Here is a 25360-nt window from a genome sequence, read left to right on the forward strand (position 1 = left end):
ATCCATAATCTGCTTTTTAGTATTTTAAAATAATAAGTCTGTATAAACGTACCCATGGTATAATATCTTGTCGAACAGGTGGATAACTTTTTTTATACAAAATAATATTTTATGATATGAATGACTGTTTTTCATGAGCAGAATATAGGAAAATTTACATTAGTGTGACTATGCGTGTAAATAATAAATTAAATTTTCCAAAACAAATTCCTAAGATTAGCACTCAAAGCCAACACAATGCCACGAGATTGTCCTATACCTATCAGCAAGGATAATAATTAACTAATATAAAAATTTCAACAGTAAACTAAATAAAACCGAAGGAGCTCTCCATTACAAAATTGGCGAAAAAACATCTGAACCTATTCTAAATCCATACCTACCGTCTTTCTGTGGAAAACCGTCCAGATGTGCTTAACAAATAAGATATTTCCTTGTTTATATTTTGTATTTATCGTAAATTTATAACTTTGTAAAAACATTGATTGGTGTGTTTCTTTTTAAAAATTAATAGATATTTTATTCATTAAACGCATGTGTGTAGGCACATGTGATTCCCATTTATGATTTATCTATAAAACACTCGCTGCACACACCCACGCTAATGTGAGCGATACCACAGGCCACGCACAATATAATCACAACACGCGGTTTGTACCGCTAAACAAATCCATTTTTATTCCAACGTATAATATAGGTACTATTATATTGTATAGATACCGACCAAGTCATCGCGATAAGCACATGGATATGCATTTTTCATTTTGATTACCCGAGAATGGGGTAATTCTATACAATTTATTTTGTTTCGTTTTTATGCACCCAAACGTACAATATATATAATATTGTTATGAATATTTAGTCTATACATTTTGTTATAAAACATTAAATCTGAATATACCTATAATCTATATACACCATTATGATTTTAAAATATGTTTTCAAAATAATTTTGATTATTTGCATCGGTGCGTAGTGCATCGATTGGTACAGATTTTGATATTTTAATGGAAATATAGGTCTGCAATTAAGCGTTAATGAAATACAGTACATTTGCGTTCGAAATTTGATATAATAAACAATATTATGGTACATATAGTCTATACTAAGTTGCAATACTTAGTTATAACTCGTTTTATAAAACTTACCACAATATAGCAGCTGCTATAAGTACTAGAAAGCATCACATTTTGAAAAATAATTTAATACACACGAAAATATCATTATAAATGAGGTATTTTCAAATCGACGAAAGGTGCATAATCGTATGCCCATGAGTTTATATTACATTTTCAAAGAATTTTACTGCGCTGAATTTATTAAGCTAATCATTTAATCGAAAATTGTAATTTGCCATCTACGATAGTCTTCCAGTTAGCCTAATTAACCTGACCAGTGGCCGTAAATAATACACCAAGCTTACAATTTTGGTTTGTGAACGGAATATTTATGAATACCTAACAATAAAACCATCAGTAAAAAAAAATATATTAAGAGAAATTCTTTGAGTATCACAAATTACTATAGGTACCTATATGGATATGATATGAGCGTTTAGAAGACGAATTGGTGTTTAAATAAGTTTAGGTATGATTGTTTTTCTATGAACAGGCTATTGAAATCGCATTTTAAGTATCAATATTGGAGTTCAAAGTCGGTATTTTCAAATCTTATAGCTATTTTATTTTGAAATATCTACAATGTATATTATCTAGACTAAAGAGTAATAATTTGAAAATATAATATGTTATTAATGCATAAACTGAAGTCAGGCACAGTGGTGTATATTAGGCGAGCCTCTCCGCAAAAATTCATAATTGTCTAAGCAAAATTTTGTACGAGATTATAAAAAATGATTATAAATTTAACCCACAACTTTGTGTTGGGAATATAATGTGACCACCCCCCTCCCCCCAACCACCACCAACCCATAAAAAAATGATAAATACAGCACTTGTCAGACTTGGTTCATAACAATTGTGTAATGATAGAATAATTATTTGCAATTATATATTTATATCAAATTGTTTGGTAATAGTTCTTTCTATGTGCTAAACATTATTAATATTACCTGAAGTTTATGATTTTAGTTAATATATGAACTTGCTCTGTATCTATCTATATGTATATTGGTGTGTAGATATACGTACCTACCACCCCAACTTTGGACTAGCTACCTACAGCAGGCATACGTAGATTATATGCTCTACATTGTTCTAATCGTCACTGGTAAAGTTTGTACCAAACTTATGATATACAGCTGCACTCGTGTTGAACAGATTATCATGATAATTTCTACAATATTAATTATTAATAATGGCGGAATTTAGCGAATGGTTTTGTGTATTGGACAAGCTGCAGCCAAAGCCACCGTAATAAAGGGAAGACTATTTGTGGTATAATGCCCTTTTGTAAGCAGATTTTATGAATTTTTCGTACGTGGTAAACTTTGAATGCATCAAAGGAACCGATGATTTCATATTATTATTATTATAGCAATTTCAGTATAGTTACGCACAACCCGGTGCTCGGTACCTTAAACAATGGTGGTCGACTCTGCAAATATGAACTTCACAATAGTACAATTCCGAATTTGTCGTCGATAGTAAGTATGTAACGACTGAATTAAACCATTAACTGATTAGGGGAGTATTCCACCTTCAGCAGTTAGACCTATTTGACGATTCTGGATTCATTATAATTATTGTCAACCAACGAAAAATAAAAGATAAGAATCAAAATATTATGTCTGTCGTATATAATATATATGTGAGGCAACCGTTAGAAAAAAGTTAGGTCGAGAGAAAATTAATTTAAATATTACATGCACGATATTAAAATGCACCAAAACACGGTTTGGATATTTGTTGAATATTATTGATTAGTATGGAAAATAAAAGTTTTTTACTTTAGAGAATTTAAAACCTTTAATAACCAATACACCACAAAAGAAAAAGCCGAACAATCAGAATGTGCACTGCTGCAGCTTAAAGGTGAGTAAAAAAAATAAAAAAATATTAATTTAATCAGTTGACGAAATATTATTTATTATTGTTCGCCTTTTATTATTATACAAACTATATGTGACGCCGTGGCGATAAACTATTCATAATATAATAATTTTAAAATGTCGTCGACCGTGTTATTATTATAATATTTGTATTAATGGAGTTGTATAATTTACTGAAAATATATCTTTAGTATATTTAAAAAAAATATATCTCACGTGTAATTTCAATTAATATTATTTTCTTTCTCTTCTTTATGCATATAACTAGTTATTGATCTTTAATATTTTATGGTATTTTATTTTATTTGGTTTTAATGTTTTATAATGGTTAAATTTATTGTGAATCATATACTATTGTATTCATTATTTTTTTTTTTAGAAATGTACGATTTATATTTTTGTGTTCGTTATTATGATTTTAGATTCTGAACTGAAGTGAGATATGCATTGGTTTTACAATGATGTACCATGTACGGTGGGTTTTTTTCTCCGTAAAAGGGACTAAAAGCTTTCTCGTAATAGAATTTAAATAATGCATTAAAAAAAAAAAAAAAAATTTAAAATGTAATCATTACCTACTATAAAATATGTACTCTCAAAAAGATTTAAAGTTTTTTTTTCCAAGGCCACTGTTTGTTCAGTTTTCTATTAATATTTAATTGTATTTAAACAAGAATACATTTTTATTTTTTCAAACAAACGTTAGAATACTTGAAATCTAGTCATACTTTTAGGCTTATGTTGATATAATATTATTTGAAATGTTTAATATACAATTACTAGTGGCCTAGTGCATTAGTCCTTATTATACAACATATGTAGGTATTGTATGTATTGTATTAAAATATGTATGATTGATGATAATAATTTTCAATGATATTGATGAATTATTAAAATACAGCAAGTATCTATAAACTATTCATTTTTTTTGTATTTAATATTTTTAGTATTAATTAGTTATTTACTTTAGCCATTTAAATAATGTTATATCCACTATTGGCCTTAACTATTACATAATTATTTATATTTAGAGATAGGAAATTTAAGAAGTTGCCCTTTTTTTCTAGATATTTTGCTCTTATCATGTATAACAAACCAAGATCAAAGTCCATTATAAATTTCAAGTTTAATAACAAAAACTTGAAATTCCTATGTATTTAATTATTTAAATATTTTTTAAGAGATCTTTAATCTGTGAAAGCATCTATGTGTGTATGCGAAAAATATTTCTTATAAGCAAAATAAACACCGAATTCTAAAAGTTTCTTGAAAAGTAAATACTTCACACTGTACCTATCTAATAAATGTACTTATTTTGAGGAAAATAGATGATTGTTACAAGGAATGTATGTTTGTAACAAAGTGACAGGAAAAAAATATCGATGCCAATATATACGAAACAATTACATAATACCAAATGGTGATACCGCCAACGTGATTGTAGGAACTTTATTGCAAGATTGTTCTTAAGTATTCCAAACGTTGGTTTGGTTTTATGCCAACTTTTTACTTTAGTACAAATTTGATTGCTATGGCATGACTTCCTGACGATATTGGCAGGTACACCACAATTCACTACGACATATTATTGTCCAAGTTCGTTATGTTAATACAAAATAATAATATTATGTAATATTATATAATATGCTATATACTTGCTATTATGTAACAAATTTGTATGTAATTTTTTTTTTTTTGCAGTCGGAAAATACGTTCCTGAAAATGTACGATCATTTTTTGCCCTTTATTAGGCGGAAGTGGTATACACATGAGGTCCAATTTAACGATTCTATAATATAATGGAGTTTCTCTCTCGCTTACTCGCCTATAATATTTTACATTTTGAATTCGCGTGTAGTGTAAGCACATAACATAGTACATAGGTATACCTTTATTTCAAAATTCGATTATCTCTTAACTGACACCCGAATTACCGAAGATAATGTAAATAATATTGTATATAATGTTCATACAACACAATAGTGAATAGCTGACCGGACGCAGGTCGAGTAGGTATCGCACTATTATTGTACCTATACCCTTTAGCCATGTTCGCATTAACCCCATTTAGGAGCTCTCTATTATTTGACTCAATATACAGTAAACAATACGGCGACGGGCGACCCTTAACGACACTGTTTTTGGAAAATAATAAAATGAAAAAAACCGTACAGCAAAAACGCAGTTATATCGAAATTGTAATAATATGAAGATAGCCAAAGCGCATTATAATATAATATAGGTAGGTAGCCATTATGTGCGGTTCGCCTCGTTAGGTCTAGCGGACAGTTCGTCAGCGAATGATTTATGATAATATTATTATATTTTATTCGTACAATATTGAATTCCACGACGCCGCCTCTACAATAATACGATTTTAAAACTAAGAGATAACATTGCCGAACGCGGAAATGCAAATGACAGCCGTTGTACCTATGAGAGCTGAAACAATAATCTATATTGTCCTAAAATAATGGATCATCGGATTATACTAATATATTATGCGGACGTGCAAATAGTTTGTAACTTTCACGGACTTGCAGTGTTGAAAATGTGCGATAGTATAATGTATTCTGTACTATATTATCTAGGGTGATTCACAAAGCATGCGACTATCCCCGACATAATGATATTATTCAAGCTCTGATTTGCATTGGAATTTTCAATGTAGGTACTCGTAGACACTGTATAAATACTTAGATTTGTATGCAATTTAAGTAGTGTCCTTAAGGAGATATTTTTTATATGTACCTATATAGTAATTATAATCTAGCTTATTACAATTTTAATCATTTTAAAACATTGTCCATTGTATTAAAAATATATTATAAGTTGAACTAATTTAAAATCATTTTTAAGGACTTATATTCTTAGTATATACAATTTAATATCTCTGGAACTACTCGTTTGAACTTTGATTTAGATCACCATCTAATTTAATCACCATTCCAAAAATTAGAGTTTGAATAAAATAAGCATCGTACAAAAGAATAAAAGTGGGTCGAGAATGTTAAGTGAATCACTCTGCATAATAATATTGTGTTTTATTTAATTTGATTATTTTGATTGAATACTTGCCATGGCTATTCTAAAAAGTTACAAAAATGAAGATTTATTGTTGTGTAAAAAGTGGTAGGTATGTTTATGTTTCTAGTGTCAGACGAAAAACGACAGAATATTACACTCGTGGTGTATAGAAGAAAGTGTGCATTAAGGCGTAGGATGATTTATTATGGGTGAGTAAAGCGAATTGAAGTTAACAATACTTACGTATACTCACGTATCATACGGATGTGTAAAATGTGTAAGACTCAAAGTAAGATTGCTGTAGACGAACTGTAAATAACTGTTCAATCTTGAAGCACTCCACACACGATATTATATAAATACTTCACAAATATAGAACCTCCACTCTTCGGACACGTAGATAATCAATGCCACCCACTCCGAAAACCGTCAGACTGTCAGACCGACGAACGATGACACACAAAAACAATGAACAGAGATTTTTACAATATTTTGACAACGTATTGTAATTCTTGACGGATAAAATAAAATAAATGTCATATGAAGCAATCGATGAACTGAAAGAACTTTTAAACCAGTAACTTTACCTTTTAATCAGCGTACAGTTAGTATTGTAGTGTATTGTCTTACATATTATTATCTTACTCTAATAGTTAAAAGATAAATCTCAATGTATCATATTATTATTAAATGATGTATATTATAATATCCAAGTCAAATTAATTTTCAAAAAAATAATGTTTTTTTATAAAAATGTTTTCATATGAATTACTTTTCTGTCCAAAATCAATACTTAACGGAAACACTTTATCACAAAAATATATTTAAAATAAAACATTATTCACAAACTTTATTTTCTAACAATCGAAATATTCGAAATATTTTTCAGACAAAATACAATATTAGTTTTCTACATTTTTCATATCAATACGTTTTCCAATCATTATAATTTTGTATTTTCGAAGAACATATTTTCTGAATTCTTAACCCCTCTTCATTTTGTATTTATTGTACATATTAAACTGCATTACTGTACCTACACTTTTACTACACAAAACTAAAGTAATATTAGTAATAACCTATTTGTACATTCCAGACATTAATTTTTATGTATATCGCTAAACATATTTTTGTCCAGTGGTTTTAGTTATAATATAGTCCTAGCAGCTATATTTAGTTATAATTATTTATATGACCCAGAGCCGGATTACCCATTAGACGAAGTAGGTACCCACTTTATACGGGCCTCGTGAAAACGGACAACTATATTTTTAAAATTATTTTTATCTATTTTATATACGGATTAACGGAACAAAAGTAAATATGAATATCATATTGTATATTTTATTATATGCAGGAGAAAACAATTTTTGGATTTTGTTGAATTATAAATAGGTAGGTACTTGATAATATTCATTGTATACTATCAGGTGGTTACGAATACCGGTATACCTATACATTACCATCATAGGTTGCAAGCTTTCATCGACCGCCGACAATATTTGAAGTTCTCATTTTTTAAACTAAGCATTACAATTTCAATATGTTTATTTATTTTTATAGTAGTTGTTGAGAAATCTTTTTTTTTTTCAATTAGTAGGAAAAATAATTTTTCTGTATATGAATTAGAAAGTTAGTGAAATAATTTAATAAACATTGTTTTATTTATTAAAATTACTACTAGTTGGTTATTATTAAAACTGATTTTATTAATTATTGAATAGGTAGTAAAATTAATGACGAAAGTAGGTAATCATTTTCTTGGGGCACCCGACATTTTAATTAACTAGGGGTCCACAAATGTTTAATCTGGTACTGAAGTATGACGTATTTATTAGAAAACGAATTGTAAGGTATGACTATATTATACCTTACTAACAACAATTTGCTAGGAGTTTGCTAGATTTGAATAGTGCATTTTTGGAATTTGCTGTGGATTCAAAACTTTACATATCAAGGCACTAACTTGCTAGTACCAACTTTACCGACATCAATATTAGGTCAATACAATTTAATAACAATAATAACAAAAATTATTTCAAAGTTATACATATATGTTATATACTTATATGCATTATGCAATATGCCAAAATACATATTATGTCCTTGACTTCTAATTATTAAATTCCGAACTGGAACATTTATTTTGTTTTTGGAGAACCAGTACCGGAACCGATACCGATAAACTCAAAATGTTCCGGTCCCTGGTGTGCTCATAAAATTGTGTTTTACAAATTTAGATATTTAATTTAGATGATATCACATGTACATTTTTATATTAAATAAATGTGTGTTAATCTAATAAAAAAAACGTACAATATGTAATTACAACTAATTGAAATATCTAAAATTTTAAAATATATAATATACATCAAGGTATTAACATAACGTATGTCAATATTATCAGAAGGCAGTTGGTACTTTAGCAGTAACTCTGTTTTTGGAGTTGCTGATTTGGTGGATTTTGATGGCAGGCTGTATTAAGTGATTATTACTAATAATCAAATAAACTACTATAACAGTAATATAAATATATCATAGAAACATAATTAGTACCTCATATACAATCGCCTTTGCTTAAAACCGTTTTTCGAAAGCAATGATTTACCATTTATCATTTTATTTGTATTTATTTATTTCAGCGTAATTCAATTATAATATAATCATAACTTTAATGATATTAAGAGCTGATACGTATACCAACTAAGCTAAGCTCGTATCTGGTATACGGAGTTCTTATAGATAAATAAAATAATAATATATACAATTCGTATACAGTTAAAAAGTTCACTTAATTTTCTAGGTATACAATAGTATTGATTAATTTATATTACTAATATTAACATCAATGTTTCTTTAATTATTAAATTATTACTATAAATTTTATATTTATACATATCGACTTTTTATAATTTGATTGATACACATATTCTCATAAAGGTCAATAACTATTTTACTAATTGTTTTCTTTATTATCATTGAATATACATTTAACACATACATTACAATGACTTACTCAATGACTCGTCCTCGGTACGCTTGTTAACTACTGTTCAGTGGAGGGGTGACCTACAGTTTTTCCTTTTTAAAAGTTAAAATTAGATTTGATAAAATGTAATAACTTTTAATATAATATTACGCAACCTACAAAATATAACTTTATATTAGTTACAAGAATTTTGAAAAAAAATTAGTTATGGAAACAGGAAAGTTTTGACCGTAATTACATGATCTGCATTAATATTGTGATATAATTATATATAGGTAATTGCTTGCATTCGAGTTGAGCAGGGAATAGAACACGTCATATAAATTATTTTAGATTAATTCCCTAGATGGTTTTAACCCGAAACTGTTTCTTAAATTAAATGCAAAATTGTAATATAATGTAATTGTTTCCATGGGTTTTTCAAATACAAATGCTTATAAAAAAAAGTTGGAAAATTACTTCTAATCAAGTGACAATTTTCTGTTCAGCCGTTTTCCCCACGAATCTAGTAATCATGCGTTTTTTCATTGTGTTTGGAATGGAATAATATGTTCATGACGTTTTTCATTTAATTCAAAATGATTTTATTGCGCGTTTACTTTACAGTGCTGATCGACTAAAACGAAATAATAAAAAATTTAAATTGCTCTTTATACATTTAATTATTATTATTATACAAATTCAATATTATTATTTGGAGTGAGTGTTTGTTTAACGAAGTGATTTTACAAAAGCATTTCTGTATTTTATTCCATCGTCAAAATGGTAATTCATGAAAAATATAAAATTATGCTAGGTTTATTTTAATTTAATATTCAAAATATTATTACTTTCATAGTATCGTTTTCCAGATAAACGATAATACCTAATACAATTAATATAATATCGAAAACTAAAATTATTTCACTTAGTATACGTTTTCCGTTGTATAATAATATATTGTTTAAATAATAATTATATAAACCAATGTCATTGCGTATTACGAATAATTTAACTCAATAATTTAATCAAATCAAATACAGAAAAAAATATGTCAAACATTGAATCCAAACACTTATAAATAATAATCAATACAACGTTCGTATAAGAATAGATGAATTCAACTACAAAATAATATTTCTCTAATAAAATGAATTTGGCTTAAGGCGTTATGTATAGGCTAATAATTGAGCTTATATTAATTTGAATCATTTTGAAAACTAAAGGCGGTGAAACGGTTATAAATTATGTGTAGTTCATTATTGTACTAATACTCGATTATAATATTTCAGTTCAGCTGCATATTTAAAACTGACTCAAATACTTCACTTGCTCGTACAGACGTAGCTGGTACCCATATAATAATGATAATAATAATCATTAACTTTTAACAAGTTAAATTATATTTTTTACATTAAGTAATTCATTTTTACAAGTTATAACTAATGCATTAACTACAGGCCCGTAGCCATGGAAGCAAGGGGGGGGGAGCATTGTCCCCCCAGACCCAATCGTTGCCCCCCCACATTTTTTATCTGAAGACTTTACATATAGGTTCTTTTATATTGCCCCCCCTCCTACAACTTGATTTGTCCCTCCTGAATAATTGATCTGGCTACGGGCCTGATTAACCATATTATTATTATAACATTAAAACACGAACAACCTTTTTTTTTCTTTGCTAAATGTATAAATACATTGCTTATTATTAATTATTAACTATTGATTTAAAACTTAAGCTGGAATACATTAAATAAATACATAATATGTAACTTTTTCAAAGGAGGGATGGGATTAGACACTTAGCCATGGGTCTGCTCTAAAATAAAAAACAACAGAGTTAAAATGATTCTACTTAACGTAAAATGTGTAATGTTATGCTTTAGTAAAATAGAGATGGCACATCAATAGGTATAGGTACTCACCTACATAAATATAGTTTTGAGATTGAATCCAGTCATTCATATTTTATACTAAATAATAAATATTACCAACTATAGTACCTACACATATTTAATCGGTATCGTTTTAAACATTATTACACAAACAATGTTTTTTTTTTCATTTTTAAGAATAATTAAATTAAGTACCTATTATAAAAAATAACTTCAGCAATGCTATTTAATACTGAATATTGCAAATCATGTTTTTGTAATAATAAATCGCGATGAAAGTTTTCGAATGTCATAATAATAATATGATTATATTATGTATTAGAAAATAACAATATATTATATTATTTTATACTATAATTTACGTCGCGGTCTCAACTAATGGCGGTTCATGGCAATCGACATCACTTTGAATTTTTTTGCTTAACATATTTATTTAACATTTATTATAGCTTTTTTTAAAATATTGGTGTCTAAATTGTGTTTACAACTTTATAGTAGTTTTATAGTCTGGAGATAATACATTTGACCGACTACAGTTATCACTTATCAGTATAAATATTTATCATATTATGTAGCCGTAGACCTTACACTCAGTATATACATATATTATAATGTCTATGCACGTAACAAACATTTAATAATCTATAAATATCATTAAATTATTTTATATTAAAAATATTATTATTTGTGTGTAATATGTAGATATATTATATTATAGAAAAGAGATAGTACTATATAAGTTAATATTCTGTGATAACCTATTGGTGGCGTATTTTAGTCTTAGGGGGATTGAAAGCGCGTGGTTATGTTTTGACTTTGTCGAACACACGCACAATATCTAAAGAAATTTAGATTTGGTTTTATTTTCTATACGTACCGATTGATCTAGCACAGCAATACGAATTCTGAAAACAGATCTGAATATGTTTCAAGTTTATATAGTCGTAACTATTGATATCAACCGTCAATCTTTGATTTTATTCTCTTCAATCATGAATAATGTATATTAAAAAAACGGGTAAATGTATATCGCTCTGCTATACAGTAAGTTTAAAGTGGGTCACTATACCTAATGGATGGTGTTAAATTTGAATTTAATTATATATAATATCATTGTATACGAAAAACGATTCTGAACGGAGACGGTATGTCGTCTAGGTATAAGACATATTATACACTAATATCTATGGTATTAAAAAAAAAAATTGACCTATAATAAATTCCAAATTAATCATATCACAATATCCATTAGGTACAATAAATCGTGATACTATCGTGATATTATATAGATATATAATAATATACTTTAGAAGTTTCAAGTACCCACGAATAATATTATACAATCATAACAAAATAACTAAAATAGTTATTCTAGGTTTTTTAATATGTAATTTCGTCCAAATTTGAACTTAAAATGACTATAAAAATAAATTGTGCTTATTTATTTTGTAGATTATTTGGTAACAGAATATGTTGCAGAGGACAACTGGAACATTTTGCCCTAGGTAGTTTGGTGAGGGCTGGTATAGAAAAAGGTAATTTTGAGGGCTACCGCAGTATATGCCCCTCATATATTATATCCCTATTCGCCTCTCTTTCATAAGTTTCAGATCTACCCCGGATCTCAGTAGATACTCATCACCTATCGTTTTAAGTATATGGCAAGTACCAATAATTATGTTATATTTTTCGCAATATATTAAGACGATTTACTGTTATTTTACTTTGTAAACAATCGTAGTATAAACAACATAGGTAATACTGCGGGATTTGAGAACGCAGCGATACAATAGGAAGTATTGCGCAAATCTAATGTTGTATAATTTTATCGTCTTGCGAATTTATTACAATGACGGTGAATTTAAAGAGTACCTAGATTGTATATTAATGAGGTCACATAAGTTTGTGTATTAATCGTGGTGGCTGTATAATACATACACTGTTATGTCTGTATATAATTATAGTTAATGGAAAAAAATAACATACATATATAATATATATAACTTATAGTTAAATCCTAGTGTGAACATATTATTATATTTATAGAATGCAAAAATTAAAAGTTTAGTAATTCATTAGTATTTATGTAAAATTTAAACATCGAACAATTCAATGTCGTAATTGAATAAAATAATATAACATCCATGTGACATATTATCATTTATTATATCTCTGTATTAGGTACTAAATGACATCTCTTTGATAAATCTTAAATTTTTGTTTTATTAGAACAGAACGGATACATTGTATACATATTACAAAACTATACGTTGATAACATAATATTATAATGTTCATTGCTGGGATGTTTTGAAACCTCCAGTGCACAGTGGGTACTACAATATACATAGGAACAGCTAAAATTGCAGTATAAGTGCATATTCGAGGAATATTATAAAATATACCTATGTTTAAATGTTATACGACGGAGATTATTTTTTTTAGTACTGCTGGAGCACAAGTACCTATTACAGTTAAATGAGATACCTGTCTAAACCTGTAAATAGTTTCTACCGTCGAATTTTTCAAAAACTTTTCAAATTTAGTATTAAATATAAATTATATAAGTAAAAAATATCGTTTATATTTTTCTTTCTTAAAATTTTAGGTCGACATTGTTTTTACAAGTAAGTAGATAATTTGATTCCTCTTCCTCGAAATTATTCCATAAGTTTTCTATACATATTTTTAATGTTTAGGACAAGAATTTTCTTCAGTTATTGACAAACATTTTATACTACGAACATAAGGGTTTGGTGAATTAAATTAAGGTGGAAAATGTTTATGAAAAGGTGTTCCTCCGTTCGTATAATATAGTTTATAGATTTACCATAATATAAATTTCCCATTATTGTCTTGGTATTAGATACCACAGATACACATTGGAATGAGCTATATAGAGGGCCAAGCCTTCCCAAATATAATATTTTCCATTAAAACTGACCTGTTATGAATTGAATATAGACACTTACAATATATTTATAATTGTTCATAAACTAATATATTATTAATTATAATATTATGCATGGAAACATTATTTTCAAAACAGTTGTAGGTGTTAAGTTGGCTAATACTATTTTGTTAATATAAGTTATATTTTATGCATGTAAATAATAAAACTCATGAAAAAAAAACTCGGTGGTTCAGCAAATCGACTAAGTGTATCAGGCATAAACACCATATTTCGTATACTAATGATATATCTAAAATACCACATTCACACAATATTTCGGTAAATCACCTTTAGGGCTAGAACAGATAAATTAAAAAAACGTCAGTTATGCAGAAACATATTATAAATTTCATAATCGTCATTCTAATATTGTACTCTTTTTTTAAATCCTTAGGTACTAATGTACTATACACATAATATTTTGCAAACTAAAATGGAAGTTTACTATAATACGCATTACTGTACTACCTATATTGTTTTGTGTATTTGAAACGTAATTTTGATAATACTGACAAGAAAAAAGATCGTTTGTGCGTATGATATTGATGTATACGCTATACGTACCCAATTTCGAAATGTTGGAAACTTAATCGTGTCTCAAAAAAACCGTAATAACGATTAAAGTTTCGACACGCGGCCGTCCTGTATGTATACAACCACTAATCTAGGCTAAGCGTTACAGTCGTAACTCGGAGCAGCCAGAGGGCCCGTGAGGATAGGGTAGGTATAATAATATAATAACGGTGGGTATAATGATATAATAAAAATACGTCGTAGACGGCCAACTCGACTTGACGTTCTGCGCAGTACACCCGTAAATAACTGTTTTCCGCAGGCCGCTAATATTATTATTATTATTATTATTATTATTGCCGTCTGGGGCAGCGTTTTCGACCGCCAAACGTCGTCGTCATCATTCCTCCGAGGCGTGCAACAACGTTTTTCTTTTGACGTCAATAATAATAACAATAACGCTCTGCTCACCGTCATAACTGCTGTGCACAGTGAAATAATATAATAGTCTATGTACCTATGTGTTACACATTATTTTGCAAATGCGCAAATATATAGAATTTAAGAACCTAAACCTCTTGACTTTTCTTCGCAGTGGTGCAGCGAGGGAGGGCATTGCCCCGTTGACTACGATTTAGCCCCACGAAAATATCCCTTATTGATTCAGATATAATATAGACCCTATGATGGGATATTTTAAATTGATAGTTTTGTTCGGTGGGCTATAGCCCCCCCCCCTCCAGAATTGTAACCCTAGTTGCGGCTATGTTACGGAACACTACTGAGCTTTAACCATCCCCTCATCACCACTGTTACAGTAACCGTTCTTATAGAAATGTTAAAATACGGTATTTCTTTTTTTTTGTTGTATAATGCTGTACCAAATATATATTATAATCTTGCAAGTTGCAGCACCATAAACCATCGGAAATTAAACTATTGAAAACAATAGTATATATATATATATTTATTATGACTAATTTTAAAATGGCTTAATAATTTTAGAAATAAATAAAACTACAATGATACAACTATTATTTTAGAGGAAATTTATATTTAAAGTCATGCTATAAAACCTGATATACCTTGTAAGTATTGCTATAGACATAATTTTTTATTGTTATTAACCACCTAATATTTATATTTTTTTATATACAACTGGTATAAAACAATTGTCTACCATTATATCAGTATTATTTTATACAAGGTGCGGCATAATGGACTCCCACATTTTCGAAGTGAAATAAAAAAAAAACTATACAAAATATGAAAAAATTGTTTTTATTAATTAAAACTATACATTAAATAAGGTTTTTTAGATACTTTTCGAGAGACGCACATTTGTATTATGTTTGTCAACAGTCGAACACTTCTAAACCTGCTCTAAATTGTTCATATAATATTATTGATATATTTTATTAAGTCTTTGTTCTCAATCTTCAAATGGCGGCAAATACTATCGTTCACGTCCTACAGTATATTGCTATATTAATATAAATTTGTTTTCATAAAAATGTTTTATGCTTATACAATATATACAGTCACAGCGTACCTAGTTTAAATAAATAATAAACTATATAGGAATATACAGGAGGTTTCATTTCCACCGGACGGACGGATGAACACTCAAAAACCACCCATATTTTTGCCTATAATATTGCATTGCTATATTCTGCGCATAAATAAGTACGGGACAACATGTCATGTTAACTGTGAAGACTGCGTCACCGTCTGTGAGCCATTAATAATATCGATAGTTTAATAAGATAAGATAATTTTTGATAATATCCAATACACGTGGTGACTATCTACAGTATAGACAATTCTACACAATATTATCATCCATATAGTCATTACTCATAAATATATACAGAAACGAGTTTTTATGTATATTTTATTATTTGTATTTTAGAAATTCCAAACAAATTACATATAATCAATATTATGTCTTTTTCGTTGGTTTTATTGCTACGGTGAACCTATGTAGCCACATGACCTCTGGCATTGTAGATAAGATTTAAACTTTTAAAGTATAACGAACAATTTTAAATAATAATCCGTAATACAGATCCTGTACTCACACAGTTAAAACTATTTTCATAAAAATAATTGAGTCTGAGTTGTAATTATAAATATATTTATGGACAATTTATTGGACAAAGGTTATAAATAATTCATTATTACCTTTAACTTGATGTCTAATGGTTACTGTGCTGGTTTTTGAATCAACTTAACCTAATCCAGTTTATTGCTAAGTAATTAAAGTTATTTACTTATCCTTGGTATAAAATATATACAATAGGTACCTATATAGCTAGTCTTAAGTAATGATGCGTATATAAAGACTACTCGGCTTTATAAAATGGCATACAATACTATATTGATAGAATATTATTATTTTAATATTAATAGTTTGAATACCTGATTTATATAATATTATAATCTGTTAGTACCTACCTACCTACATTTTAATTGACCAGTACATCAAAATACTATTCTACTTGTTATGACGTACTTGTGTTGTTGATTACACACCTGTGGCGATAGATATATTGTTTTATAATCAATTTTTTTTTTAGAATAATTAAATAAGAAAAATAAAACTTGGAGCAATAATATTGTAATTGTATTCGTTTTCATTTACCGTCTAATTTTGAACTAATTGTACAAATAATCATAGACCTGATAATTTATAGATCTATTATCAGGTCAATGCATGTAATATACTAAGTATTTTATATTATATATGAGCAACGATAAATACACATAACGATATACTCATGTAATTAAACTTATAATGTCATATGCCGCTTAATTAAATGTACAGTTGATATTACTGTAGTTCAGTATATTATGTATAAATAATAAAGCAATGTATACATATATAATAATATAATATGTGATTAGTTTATGTGAAGTCCATAAAATAAATGTATTTAAATCAGTTTTTATAAACTTAATCCCACGAAACATAACGAATAAATAATCAGTTTGACTGATTTCGTAATAATTATTATCCGTTTCAGTAAGAGAAAAAAATATTTATATCTTAGGCTTAGGAATTTAGCGACACGTCGACGATGATGCCCTATCTCGGCATGACAATGTTAAAATTTATAGTACGAGGAATGTGATTTCCTTTAAATATTCGAAGTATGGACGATTTTATATTTTTGCGATATTCTTGAATTAGGTACTTTTTAATATGACATGCCACAACGACGTCAACGTGAAATGTTTTTTAAAGCAGTATGCAGATAAGTATAATATTCCTGGTATGTTTAAATTGCATATTTCACAAAGTATTTATGCGTAGGTATAGTTATAGGTACTTCGGAAAAATAAGGGACCGACCAAATATCTAGGTCGAAATGTAAGCTTGTTAAGGTAGTTTATTACTATAACAACGGCTGTAGTTTTTGTTGTTGTATAGTTGTTGTTCAAAGAGTTCCGTATATTATATATTTTGTTTTCGTAAATAATGGTACACATACATAATATATTATAGCGATATTATAATTTATAGTATCTGCATACAATTTTATACTGCAATTTGATAAAGACATTTGTAGTAAAAAGTTTTATTTAAAAACATATTTTTTAATTAATTTAGTTTTTAGTACCTACCTACCGAAGTAAAGAAACTCTGAATTTTAAAAATGTTTTCTTCGATATTTTTCTTATTTTATTTTATATTTTTAGTTTCTATGAAAAATATTTGTCGGTATTCTCGACCTTTGCGAGTATATATATTCGAAACCCTAAGATTTACTTATTTATTTCTGTGACCTTTTTTATATCAAAATATACAATCCCGTGGTCGGATTTATCCCCCAAATATGAACTCGTTCACGTTTTGTAATTTACCGAAAATATCGATTTACAATGGCTTCTTTATATAGTACGCTTTGTGCTTATTATTTTATTTTTAGAGAAAACAATTTTATATTTATATTTTAATAAAGCAGACACTAAACTAATAAAATATATTTATACTGTAAATTGTTTTAAATTGTTTTTATGTTTTGGTTATATGAAAATAAAGTAACAATACTAAATTTAAATAATAATTAGGTATAGTTATTTACTATTATTATTATCATTACCATTTTATACATTATTTGAGAACAAAATGTTTAAAATAAAAAACTTAAATTCAACGACTTCGTTTTTAATGTCATACTGTATTTAACTACTATCAACTGTCTACAAATTTATCACATTCGCGTTTAAATATAAAAATAATCATTACCGAGAACGCACTCATAAAAACAAAATACTTTTCTTGAGAACACTGAAGTCGTTTTTTATATGGCGCATGCATTAGGTACAACATATATTGACATATTCTATCATAACATTATTATAATTCGACATAATATTTTCATTATCCAAACTCATCAACCGCGACTTCATGACATAATAACGGGGCCTTAGCCGTTATAATATATTATGGTAGTCATTTACAATCAGGTGGGAGAAAAATAAAAATACAAACAGCGGAGCACAACAATTTTCATTTAGAGGCATATTATACATCCATCACACGCGTCACGGATCCGCTTGCACACACATATAATATGATTATTAATTAGTCGGAACGCCTATACATAATGATTCAGTGACAAGAGGGTAGGGCGAAAGAATAATAATAATAATAAAACAAAACCCAAAACAATCAACCCCAAGACACTCCTATCGTTCGAACGCCTCTTCAATTATAAACAATATTCTCTGGCCGTGTAACCTGGTTGGGGTGGTAAAAAATATAATATTACGTGCAGAGGCCTAGGTGCGATATTATTACATTATATCTTAAAATACGACTTAATAAGAGGACGCCATACACCGCCGCATGTGTTGTGTTCGCCCATTTTGCAAACGTACGCAACATTGAAAATGTGCGTTCGGCAGAACAATTTTTTGTCAATCTTTAGTATTGCAGCGAATCGTATACATCGTCAAACTCAAAGTTGGTGTTTCTCATGATTGCTGCACTGAGGTTGTAAGAATAGTACAGCAGCCGAATGTCTTAAAATTTTCTAGGCGTCTATATTATTGTCTATATGACGTTTCCCGGGGCAAACTACATGGAAGTGAATTACCTTTTTTTTTCTATGACGTGTTGCTCAAAATTTCATACGAAAATAATAATAGTCAAACTGTCAAAGGCAAGAATATAATAATTTTGGTCCGTGTACGTCAGCTTTTTGCGATAATTTGATTTTAAAACGTGTTACGAGCATTTTTAAATTGCAATATTTTACATTTGCATACTCATAAGTAGGTTATTACTCAGTTAATAATTTATATATTTAAAAAAAAAAAGGCTGTACAAACATAGAGAAAGTTTTTACTTTTATAAGTGAGAGTTTGATAACATGGTCAATCCACTCTAATATTAAAGCTATGAACACGAAATTGATTGTTAGTTTCTGCTGTAAGTTTGTGAGACGGATACAATACGCAGCAGCAATAGTGCCGAGTAGGAGTTGCTGCATCAGGGGCGGCAGTATGCTACGGTGGTGGCGGTGCTGCGGTGGTGGTATATAGGGTTGGTGGAGGTGGCACTGTGGTAGTGGTAGTAGAAACAGCGGGATAATGTATATAAATGGTAAACATTAAAATGCAGCGGCGAAGGCGGCGTATTGTAAACGCGGTAACGCACACACACGCCCCCCACCCCCACCCGATGACAGTTATAATCGTCTCGAAAAGAACGACGACGACAACATATAGTAATACAAAAACGCCATTGCAATGATCGATGCGCGCGACTATGATATAGGCTCTTCGATCTCGGGCTCTCACATGCGAGATAGACCGCCACCGATTGCCACTTATGATTCACTGTCCGTGCCCACCGCCCGTGATCCGTAGGTACCGCATTATAATATATACCTACCGATATATCATCGCTATCATTATTCCGGACGCCAGCTCGACGGATAATAATATTATAATAATATAAAATAATATACCTACGGTAATTAAATCGTGATAACGCGTCGTAATAATAATAATAACATTATCATATGTCGATAATTAATAAACGATAAAGGAAGGAAACCGTTTCGATAGGTCCGCGTGATCAGTTGGACGTCATCTCGCCCGCGACGCACTGCTGCTATCGACCGAGTGCGATTGTGGAACGTTCCTAGTTCCGTGTTCACCGTTTTTTGATATTTTATTATTTTTTTCATTCGTTACGATTTCGTAAATTTTTGTTTTATTCCGTTCGATTCTCCGTGGCCGAACGCGCAGTGAAATGCGTCAATGTCCCGTCGGTTCCCATACAGTGACGCGAGTGAAAAGTAAAATTGCACTTCTGCAGAAACAGTAGCCGCTGCATAGTTTTGACATTGTAAAATCGCATTCGAGTACCAGCAAATTGACACCCGTCCCTGTCACCATGCATATCGGTCACCAGAAAAGATCGGCTAAAGGTCAGCATTAAATACCTATTATTAATAATTTTAGTACCTAAATGATAATATTATATCGCAATATAAACATAATAATATATTAATAATTGTATTAGGTACTGTTAATAATTATTACCTATTAGTTTTACGATTTCGTATTCAGTACGATTGATTAGTCCCAATCGGTTAGTGACCGACGGTGTTTTTTTTTTTGAAATCACACGATAAATAATATATTTCGAAAATATAAATATTGTGTTACGTATATTATTTATTTTTCGTCCCTCGTGCGTTGTTTTTTTTTATTTTTTTTAAACTATATTTAAACAAATAAAATAAATTTAAATATTTTGTTATAATCCATTTTAAATTTTGTATATTTCGTTTATTATTTTAACGGACAAATATTTGTTTCATTTGAATGTGCGTCGCATTATAGATAGGCGCACCGTGAAGTTTTGCAAACAAAATTAAATCAATTCCGGTACCTATGCGCGTTTGTTTGTACTGGTGGGTATACCTACTATTATGTTATGTCTATATTATCGTACGGCGAATGTAAACTCGCTGTAGGTATATTCGGATATTATTATATTATTCACTATTAATCAAAATGTCGAATTGATCAATTTCAGATAATATTATAATTCAACGATATTGTTAGTCTGCTTATAATATAATGTGGCGATAGAAAAATTTAAAAAATGTATGATTATTATTGACTTAAATCTAATCACCTGTACATAGCTGATTCAAAAGTTAGTTATAGGAAGGTGTTGGGGTTATAAGGTTTGTAGGTGTTAAAATAATATTATGTATTTACTTTAACTAATTATTGTATTGTAGGTACATATACCGAATGTATACTTATATATTTTGTATCGAATCATACGTAGGTACGGTAAGTATGGGTACATCGTACATAATATTATAATCAATAACATATTTCATCTAATCATAATGTGATTTAAGACTTAATGTAAATTATTATAACGTAAACATCATATTAATATTGATTTACCTGTGTATTTTTTACCGATCTACTTAATGGACAGTTTTGTGATGTTTTAGTTTTATTATATAATAATATGCAAATATAATTATAAAAAAGTAAACATTGGTTACATTAGTAAGAGTTACTTAAGCCTAATATTATGAATACTGTACACACATTTGGTAGGTACTAGGTACCTATAAAGTTGTTATTGTAACAGTATGATGTATTGTATAATTGTATTGCATATTGTCCGTCGACGATATCAAGAGATCAGAGCAGAACTCTAATATAACAATTTAAATGTTGTATTGTGTTCAAAAATGAAAAAAAACCGGTAGGTTTAATAGGAAAACAATTTAAATTATGCGATCGATAAACAACAGTGTTGAGTACCTACATGCAGGTTATCTACAACATATGTGTACTACCTATGTTGCTGGAAAGTGTTTCTTTGACAATATAATATATGCGCAATGAATACAATAATAATTATTATTATTAAAACCGTGAAAAAAAAAACCGTTTGAAAACGTTCATAATAATATGTATATACGAAGAGGCCGAGTTATATGAATTTACATTTTACTTGTAACAATAAATAATGATTAGTTACGAGGAATGGCAACGTACGATAAATAAAATATGCATATCAACTCTAAATGTCTAACGTCATTACGGAGTCTCATTATTATAACAGATCTTGCTTCACCGTTTTAATCCTTCTTCCATATCACCTCTTATCTGTATAATATTGTTATTTTTCGAATTCGAGTGGAAAACAGTGTCTTATCATTGGCCCGTGAACCCGTGCCCTCTGTTGTTGTTGTGTTTTCAAAACGACGATGAAGACGATGAACTTTTAGTATTTTTACGGTTTCCACCGAACCGAGCCAACGCAGACCATTAAAATATGGAGTAGACACCTTTTGCTATATATACATATTATAATATTACATCATATACGTGTTTTACGACCATGCAATATTATATTGTTACCGCTGTTACCGACAATACATATTATTATATTCTGCACAAACGGTATAAATTATTATAATAATAATAATAATAATATACCTGTACAAAGATGCTGTTCGTATTGAATGATAATACTACAATGCCGCTCGATGCTCGCGTTAGTATTGGATCCTACCTTCTAGGATAGTCCGATAGATGTAGACATTTATCTGTACACAGTTTTCAAGAGTGTTTTTTATCTATACATTTTTTTTTAAAGCTTAGATAAATGAATTGTATTATATTATTATATATTATTTACCCCTTCGCCTCACCATCGATTAACACACTAAAATATAATACTAATATAATAGCTAAATAAATGTATAACGTTAACTGAGTTTTTTAATACGCATATAACACATTTTCAACATATGTTCTACGGATAAATGTTCCAATAAAAGATTATTAATAATCATTGTCAGGTCCAGGTTGATAGAACTTACTGTATTTAGATACTGCTGCTTGTATATTCAACCAGCTAATATTTTACACATGAATCGTAGACAGTAAAGGAGTGGATAGGACACCAGCAACGTTTTGTTTTGTGATTGAATTATACGAATTTATTATGTATAACTATATAGTTATTGGCCACCGCTCCGATAACAGAGCTTCACTTTCATTTACTATATAATATATGTGCAGAATCCATTCCTTTAATTTGTTATATCTATGTCATTCTATGATTCAGAATATGGGGTAAATTGAAAACATTTTTGGGATCTTATATTATTATACTGTTTTTAAAATAAATTATGGCAGTAAGACTGTATTCCAAAATATTTCAATATTTTATTATATTAAATGCTGCAAGTACTGTTTTTCACAAGTATTCGGATATTATATAGTATGTACTTTTAGCCTGCGAGTAAATCCAATCGAACTGCTGCATTTGGTTAGCTATATTGTATATAATGTAACAATATTAGAGGCACGTGTATTGTATAATATATGTATAAAATGTCTCGTTCACACGCATTTTATTCGCGATGAATGGAGTTGTCTTTTACCCATCCATTCGTTTTGACCCCGAAATCGACGAGGAGGAAACGAGACAACTACTGATATACAAATATCGCGCTAATGACGAAACCGTTTCCTTTATAATAATAATAATAATAATATAGGTATAATTTGAGTCAAATTTATTTCTTTAATTTGTTATTATATATGGATCAATAATTTATATACCTATTGATATGGAGTAAATTGAAATCATTAAAATGTTTGGGATCCTATTTTATAATATTTGTAAGCAAACAAATTTTTTTTTTATTTTATATTAAGAAATACACATTACGTACTTCTTAGCACAAGTATATGTGACAACGGATTAGAAAAAATTCAAATTTTGAATAAGAAGCCTCCCATTAGCGTCACTTGACGGGGATAAATAAACAAATAAATAAATATAGGTATTCGAATAGTATTGAAAATAAATTATGGCAGTAGGACTGCTGTTATTCCAAAATATTTCAATATACATAATATTCAGATTTCAGAGTAGGTATAGGTAGCTATATTTTTTCACAAGTATTCTAAAATTAGTATATACTTTAATTCTGCAAGTATTACCAATCGAACTTCTGCAGTTGGTTAACTATATAATACAACAATATTAGAAGCACGTGTATTATATATAATATGTATAATAGGTTTCGTTCAAACGGAGTCGTATTTTACCCATTCATTCGTTTCGACTTTCGACCCCGAAATCGACGCGGAGAAAACGGGACTACAACTGATATACGACATTGACGATGAAACCGTTTTCTTTATAATATTAATAATAATATTATTGTATGGGTAGGTGCTCACGTAGGTAATCGATAAATACAATTTTAACACTAAAAACATTGTGATCACATATTTCGGTTTTGACAAATGTATCTACAGAACGTACACAATAATCGTCTATAACGAACACCGATTACATTGTAATAGGTATTCTTGTGGTTTGTTTGATCGCTGCGACGCGACGGGGAGAAGTATTTTAATGGTCATTTAACGAGAGGATAATTTCTTTGGCATTTTTCACATCCAATTTAGTCACTATTAAAACGTAATTGACATTTATTTCAACTATATAAATCGATTAAATTTCTTCTCAGTTAGAAAATGTCAAGGAGTGTTTGATATTACTCAGCAACAAATTATCGTTTTTTTGTCATGCAAATCTATTTAGATAATGCAAAAACACATCGATGACTTACGTACATTGTACGATATTATACTATACTCTGTTATAGGAATTTATATATTTATTTTATGTGTGTCTTATCGTCGTTGATCATAAATATTACGCTTTTACAATATAATGTTTTCAATATGATATGGCTCGTTTTTACATAGGTACAAAATCGATTACATAAACTAAACATCTAGGGTCCAATGTATTAATTATACAGCGCTAATCATTCTACATTTTCATAGCTAAATGTTGTAGAGAAACACAAATCGATGTATTGTATTTTCTGAGTAGGTACATATTATTTTCGTGATAAAATAATTCAATTAGTAACTATTGTCATCTAATATAATATATTAAAATGATAT

The 25360-nt window shown here is 28.9% G+C and overlaps 1 protein-coding gene across 1 annotated transcript in view; it reads left to right on the forward strand.

Moving 5' to 3' along the window:
- Positions 1–20203: 20203 nt before the first annotated feature.
- The window catches only part of LOC100160641 (tyrosine-protein kinase transmembrane receptor Ror), a 57286-nt gene continuing 52129 nt past the window's right edge, over positions 20204–25360 (forward strand). The window contains exon 1 of the mRNA XM_001944304.5: positions 20204–20811. Coding sequence (XP_001944339.1) covers positions 20778–20811 — 34 coding nt within the window. The 5' untranslated portion in view covers positions 20204–20777. The remainder of the gene's footprint in view (positions 20812–25360) is intronic.

Source organism: Acyrthosiphon pisum, chromosome X (genome assembly GCF_005508785.2).
Source record: "Acyrthosiphon pisum isolate AL4f chromosome X, pea_aphid_22Mar2018_4r6ur, whole genome shotgun sequence".
NCBI classification, from domain to species: Eukaryota; Metazoa; Arthropoda; class Insecta; order Hemiptera; family Aphididae; genus Acyrthosiphon; species Acyrthosiphon pisum.